Source organism: Merops nubicus, unplaced genomic scaffold (genome assembly GCF_000691845.1).
Source record: "Merops nubicus isolate BGI_N331 unplaced genomic scaffold, ASM69184v1 scaffold5922, whole genome shotgun sequence".
NCBI classification, from domain to species: domain Eukaryota; kingdom Metazoa; phylum Chordata; class Aves; order Coraciiformes; family Meropidae; genus Merops; species Merops nubicus.
This window is the reverse complement of record NW_008594139.1, coordinates 38,807-46,014: the sequence shown is the minus strand read 5'-3', so window position 1 is coordinate 46,014 and position 7,208 is coordinate 38,807. Positions and strand designations below refer to the sequence as shown.

The 7,208-nt window shown below is 38.5% G+C and overlaps 1 protein-coding gene across 1 annotated transcript in view; it reads left to right on the top strand.

The window, feature by feature from the left end:
• Positions 1-784: 784 nt before the first annotated feature.
• The window catches only part of LOC103768500 (sorbin and SH3 domain-containing protein 1-like), a gene marked incomplete at its 5' end in the record, with an annotated part of 41,335 nt that continues 34,911 nt past the window's right edge, over positions 785-7,208 (top strand). Inside the window, 5 exons of the mRNA XM_008935642.1 lie at positions 785-848; positions 1,980-2,054; positions 2,390-2,452; positions 6,408-6,455; positions 6,570-6,699. Coding sequence (XP_008933890.1) covers positions 785-848; positions 1,980-2,054; positions 2,390-2,452; positions 6,408-6,455; positions 6,570-6,699 — 380 coding nt within the window. The remainder of the gene's footprint in view (positions 849-1,979; positions 2,055-2,389; positions 2,453-6,407; positions 6,456-6,569; positions 6,700-7,208) is intronic.

Sequence of the window (7,208 nt, the reverse complement as noted above, 5' to 3'; positions counted from 1 at the left end):
AGCTGCAGAGATTTAATGGAAGATAGATAGAATTCTAGTGGCAATGTATTTTATGACGAATGCTTCCATTTGCTACCAAAAGCTGCAGAGATTTAATGGAAGATAGAATTCTAGTGGCAATGTATTTCATGATGAATGCTTCCATTTGCTACCAGTGACCTGTTTCTGCTGCCTCAGGGAGAAAAAGAAAATTAAAAATTAATTAATATCTATTTTCATCATATTTGAGAATACTATTTTCTAATCTTCTGTTTCATTCGCAGCTAGCACCTCAGGGAGAGTTTTGTCTCATCTTAGCCATCTTAAAGACAGATATCTCTTATACAACGTATTTAAGTTAGTTCAAGGGAAATTATCGTGAGAAGAATTATTAACCTATTCTTACAACTACTCTCTGGAGTGACTTGAACATTAAGTGTTTAGAACTGTACATTGAATACTTTAGAAGTTAGTATTGTGACTAAAATAGGCAAAGTGTCTACTACTAGATGTCAAATCAGATTAATATGTAAAACCTTCCACATAATCTACATTTCTACACAGGTTACAGCCCACTCCTGCAAAACTTGTACCTTATTAGTAATTTGAGCAAAGCCTGTAGCTTCATTACATAGGACATTATGTATCTCAGTGAAATCTCTCATATTTCAAAGTATTAATATCACAGAGCCTTCATACAGCAGAGTGGAAACATTTTTCATTGCTTGAAGATTTATAAGAACTTTGAAAGGCTGGTAGAATTCATGGGTGTATTTATTGATATGTATATTTATTTTTCCAATAGAATACAGACAGATCAAAGGACTGGTACAAGACAATGTTCAAACAGATCCACAAGATAAATAGAGGTACTGTAACACAGATCTTTTCATTTACTTTACAAGACAACTGCCTTGATAACATTTGTTTCATTCATGTGAAGAATTGTACTGGATATTATATAAAAGAATTTTATGTTAGTTGATGTTTGCTCTACACCACAGAACTCGACCAATGTATTTGAAATCTCTGAAGTCAAAGGTGAGAGAACAGTGAAGGCCAAAGAAAAGTCTGAGTTGTTCTGAAAGGTCAACTGCAGTGTCCTCATGAAATCAAGAGTACTGTTTGAGATCAGAAAGCTGCTATTAATTTCATACTTAAAGAAAATAGATCCCTGATCTCCAGTTTTAGCAGCTAACACCCCCACCCCTTCAAAAGGGCATTAGGTTGTCACTTGAATCTGCTCTGTGTATAGGAAAACTTTTTACTCTGTAAAGCTTTACCACCTGCATAACACAGCTTGATTTGTAGCTCACTGAAACCAATGGGAAGGTTTCCACTGATTTTTTGATGAGTTCAGAATTTTAACTCTGCTTTACCTCAAATTTTCTCATTTCAAAACTTAAAAATGTGGTGAGCACTTGCTAAATATGTAGTGGTGCTCTCTCAGGGATTCCCCTACTTTGGGGCACCTCTGTGCCTGGCTGCTGATACGTTCACGTTCTTTCTTCTGTGTGAGAAATGGCTGCGGTAGCATTTGCAAACTGAACCCTCTCACAACCTGACGTGCAGGCAAATGCAGTTCAGAACTGTGCTTATATAATAAAATATAAAGCATGCAAAACTGGAGCTGTATTTGCTGCTGTAGGTGCTGTCGTGATGAGCTTTATGCCTAGATAGCTGCTGCGTTCTACTGGAGTGAGAAAGAGTTGAACTGTTTCCTAATCCCAGTGCTCCTAACAGAGGTTCTTCAGCTCAGCCAGAGCCCGTGCTTCAGAAGGAGGAGAATGAGTGCAGTCCTCTTGGCCTGCAGAATCTCTCACAGGGTCCAGATGTGCAAGGCAGCAATGAGCAAAGAGGCGTCTAGGTTGTGTCATGCTAGAACAGCAGCACGAGAGGGACTGTTTTGCAGTCAGCTTGTATGGATTCTTGTCTCACCCTTCTTCCCCTTTAAATCTGTCCTCTCTGTTCTTTTTTGCAAATCGTGTTCCTTTCCTTAGACACTCCTGAAGAAAACCCTTATTGCCCTACCTACATATTTCCTGAACTTCCTGAAATCCAGCAAAAAACTGAAGGTACCAGAAGCTTAGTCAGAGTATCTGTTGTCTTGTGCTTTGAGTTAACTGTACTATAGCACCCTAATAGTAATTAGATTCAGGTTCTAGATTACCATTACCCATGTGTTACACTGGCTGGAAATCCAGTTATGCCCAGTATACCTTCATGTGTGCTGCATAAAATAACTAAGTCTTTGCTAATCCATTAATCTTTTTGTAAAGTATAATGCCATTTACTCCAGTGTTATTAAAGTAGGCAATAAAATCATTCGGTAGTAGGAAATCGGGGGATGAAGCAGAACTTCCACTTCATTGTGGATGGTCTCAAAAGCCACTACTTTTCTCTGCTGCAGAAGACAATCCTTATTCTCCTACATACCAGTTTCCTGCGTCTACTCCTAGTCCTATCTCTGAAGGTAATAATAAAGGACCCTATATATATATTTTTCTGCACAAATGCTGCCTTACCCATTTGTTTTCTTCCTGGACTTTTTTCTAGTTGCTGAGCATTATGCTGCCTCATAATGATTTGCTGCACTTTAAGCATTGCCTTGACTGTATGATGCCTTTTTGGCTTTGCAGTGCTCCTCTGGCTTTGTAATTAGTATTTGACTAATGCTACAGACTTGGGGTTTGCTTGGTTTTATGCGCTTACCAGTTGTTATTTAGCCATGTGTGTGCAGTGATTATTTAACGTGCCTAGAATGCTGAATTACATGTAAAGATGTGGTTTAACTGGTATTTCTCTCAGCTCCCTTTTGGATCAATACTTTTGTTTAATTATTTACTTCTCGTTTTGAATATTAACACAGTACTAGGGCCAGACCCAAAATGCCACTGAAGTAATTGGTAAAAAGGCTGCTTGCTTCAGTGGGTTTGGGTCAGTCCCTCAGTGTAGTCTTTTAATATAAGTATAACTTGGTAACATAGGTCCAGGGGTGGCCTTAGGTGCACTTGGCATATCTAGGCAAGGACAGAGTTTGACAGTCTCATCAACACGTCTTGCGACTTCAAATAACAATGTCTTCACCTTATCCTCTTGATGTGCTCAGCAGATTCCTTTAAACTTCATGTACAAACCAGAATCCTTTGCAGTAATGTTTCAAGGTGGGTGAAATAGCATCTATTGCAGTGATAATCTGTAATTGTGCCCGTGCATGAAAGTACTTACATATGAGAAACATTGGAATCCACTGCACACATTGGACATACAGACATTTCCTGGTTGGGAAACTGTTGTTGGTGACAGCCTTGTTGGCTTGGTGCTTTGGTTCCACTTAAGATCCTGCAATTTAGGAACTTGCCTACTTAGCCTGTGCCTCAAGCCAACCCTGGTGAGACTACTAATTAACCATTTTATTCAATGTTTAGATTAAATGTTTGGTGGATGCTGTGTAATAACAAAACATACAATACAGGTTCTAGATGAGATGCTCTAAAAAGACTAGGAGATGTAAAGTGCATTTCACTATTAAAATGAATGTGGACTAATGTCATGCAGGCATCTGAGATATTTCCATATTTCTTGGTGAAACTTTTAGGTGAAGAGTCCTGTCTTGCAAATCATAATGCAGTGTAAGTTATTTTAATTGCAGAATGGTATGTGGGTATGGATGAGAGAGAAACAGAGTCTCAGTAACAAATTGGTGAAGGAATTTTACAGAGATTCAATTTTCTTTTTCAGAGGAAATTTTGAAAATCCATTTTGCTCTTGTCTGAAAAAAATATGGTTTGCAAAACCAATGATGATGATGATACACTGAGAGTCTGGTTTCCCATAAATATCTGCTATGCACTTAGAAATGTGCATATGAAAGTAACAGGCTGGTTTAGGTAGTTGAGATTTTATTGGACCAAACTCTTTTTATTCACAATATATTAGGGAATGTTGCTTGAATATTTGGTTGGATTCTTTCCTTGATAAGGAACACAGAGTATCTCATGATGAGGATGGTTTGGACTGCGTTTTATGTTTAGAAAACATTTCAGTTATGTTACTCAATAGTAGAGTGTTTATATAGAGATGGGTTGAAGTCTAAATTTCATACAATCAGTGTTTTTCACTTTGGATTGATGCATAGGATCTCCTAGAAATATCAAAATTTGGGGTTCCCTCTAAAATACCTTTAGAATCTCTAGGAACATAGACAACATAGTCAACCCATTAACTGTCCCATTCCCCCCAGCCCTGCAGATTCTCTAAGAACTACAGAGGCACAACCTCTTGCAAAAGGAATCAGACTTTGCAATTACAAACTGGTGACACCCTGCTCTGTTAAAGAGGGTCCCACAGCTAGAATGCAGCCCTGAGAGCCAGGAAATCTTGTTTTAATGCTCATCGCTCATTTAATCTTTACAAAATCATTCTAGATTTCTGTGTTTCAGCCTTCCTTGCTGTAAAAAGGGGAAAAAAAAGTAGACATTCCTCTTCATAAGATCCTCAAAGAAACAAAACGTACCTCTTGACCTTATTATTGTAGATATCAGAATGTTAACAAATGGAAAACAGAAGTTATCTGAAGTAAATTTTTTTTATGGTTTACCTGTCTGAATAATGAGATATAATGACTGTTGATACTTCTCTTCAAGTAAATATTTTTTTTTCATTGATCACCAGTACTAAATAAGATTATGAGAGCTGAATGGCTGCGAAGATAGTTTCAGTCATTTATTCATCTGTATTTGTCGGGACTGAGAGCTTTGTGATTTAACAAGGATTTTGCTATCTGAATAAACCCAACTTTTATATAGGAGAACCAGTTAATTTTGTCAACAATTCCATGTAATAACGTTAAATATATAAATACCTGTTCTCTATCATTTAGGTTTAAAATATGAAAACTGGTCTGAAAATTGACCTTCCCTATTTTTTAACCTGAAAGTGATGATAAACATGCTAGAGTCAATAACCATCTGTTTGGAATTTAAACCTCCTAATTCGTTTATCAAGAGAAGTCAGCAGAGAGGCTAAAAGTTAAGACTTCTTTGAGCCTTCCTGAAAGGCTTGATTAAGGCTTGAATGCAATTTCAAGTCAGCCGTGTTAGCCAGATTGCTTTTTCCAGCAAATGGGATTTGCTCTAGCAGCTGATTGATGTCCTTGAGAGAAGATCTGAAAGTTGTTTCCATGTGTTGATCACTGTCACTAAATTCACACAACACTTTTTTAGCGTGTTCTTTTCTTATCTAGACTATTCTAGCCTCATTTTTTTTCTTTTTATCTCTGTCATTTTTAGTGGTTTCTTCACAGAGATACCAGTAATAACCTTTATTCACAGTTCTCTTTGCAATCATTGCATTGTACTTTCCTGAATTTTGCCTATGTCTTATATGCATCCCTCATCAGCAGAAAAAGATGATGGACTTGTGGGTCCAGTTTCCAGGTCTGATCCCAACCTTCCCTGCTACTACCTGTAATTCATTGAGGACTCATTCCAAAGCCTGTTGAAGGCGGTGGGAAAATATTGCCAGGTTTTAATCAAGCAAAAGTCTCTCTAGCCACCACTTGTAGGCGAGGGGGTCGTAACGCTGCCATCCTCCCACCTTCCTTTTGGGCACATCTACCTTGTGCACTTACAGTGCTGTGTTTTCTTTGAATAAGACAGTGTGTGGTGCCAGGGCCCAAACCAGCAGTTGTGCCCTGGGAATGGCATTGTGGTGTTGATGTCATGTAACACTTTCACCACTGAAGAGAGAAGGTTGTTCAGCTAAGGGCTGCACCACTCAGTTACAGTGACGTTCTTGCTAGCGCTTTTAGAGCTGCTTGACTCTCTTGTGTTCTATAGACATGTCTTTCCTCTTTTATAAAAAATAAACTCTTCAGAACAAGGATGAACTCTTGGTGCGAGTGTATGGGTATGTCTCATGCCAGGAACATTATCTGTGATTAAAAGATAAGCTGAGTCAGTGAACATACTTCAACCTGGTGTGCAAGTTAATACAAGGAAGATGTCCCAGCGATTATCATGTGTAATTGGGAGCAGGACTGCTCAGCACTACTGGTGTGTCTAGTAGCTAATGAATTATTTTAGGCATATACTACAGCTTTTAGATCCTTTATTTCTCTTTCAGCTTTTGATAAAGTGAATCTAATAACCCTTGCTGTAGAGGACTTTTGTGATAAAAAGCAATTGTTTTCTAAAGTGCTTTGAAAGCCTGGAGAAAGGTATTAGTGTAAGTAGTACATTAATATTTATGTCTAATCTAGGAATTACATATAAATGCAATTTAAACCTCACTGGGATTTTCTTTTTTAGGATCCTCTCTCTGTGGTAAGTATTGGACATTGTATTAGTAGAAGAAAAGAAAAGGGTCTCTGGTGCTGCTTCTCTGGGGCTTTTTCAGCTCACTTGCAAAATGCTTTTGTCTTTCAGATGAAGATTCTGATTCATACTCTCCTCGTTATTCCTATTCTGAGGACAGTAAGTAATTCACATTTCTTGTGTAATCTGTCAAACAGAAAGGGGATATAAAAGCATGGATTTATTTGCCTCCTGTCCAGTTCACCAATGTTCCTACATTGACTTATCCTACAGGCAGAACCCAGCTTTCAGTTCCCCGCTCTAAGAGTGAGATGGACCACATTGATTCAGAGAAGGTTGTTAAGAGGTCTGCCACTTTGCCACTGCCAAACCGTACCTCATCGCTGAAATCCAGCCCAGAAAGGTGACCTGAACTAAGGTGTATTTGGACCAGTACTGGAAGAATTTCTGAAAGCTGTGAAGGGGAAGGGAACAAAGGTGGAAGCTTTAGGTCCACAACTCCAGTTAAAGTTTTTGGGGGAGGTGGAGATGTAATTTTGACTCTTAAGTCTTCTGCTAGGCAGCAATGAACCCCTTTGTTGCCACAGCCCAGACCCCATTTTGTCTGTCTCTTTTTACCAGGCATCACACAGTCTGTCACATAGTTTCCTGCCTGGGTGGTAAGTGTTTCTGTGGGTGTCATGCCTATACAGTGCCTACCACAGAGACACAGTTTATGTTGAGCCTTGGTAAAAGTTTCAATACGTTTTCCATCTCTGAGAAGTCCCACTCATATGAACTTTACTGGAAGCAGATTCTAGTTAGTGGTGTTGCTAGCTAGAATATTTGTTGCTCTGCTGAATTATACCAGATCTTGAATTGCTCCTCCTTCCCTAAGTTAAAAAATGTACCCTGACTAAATCACAATTAACA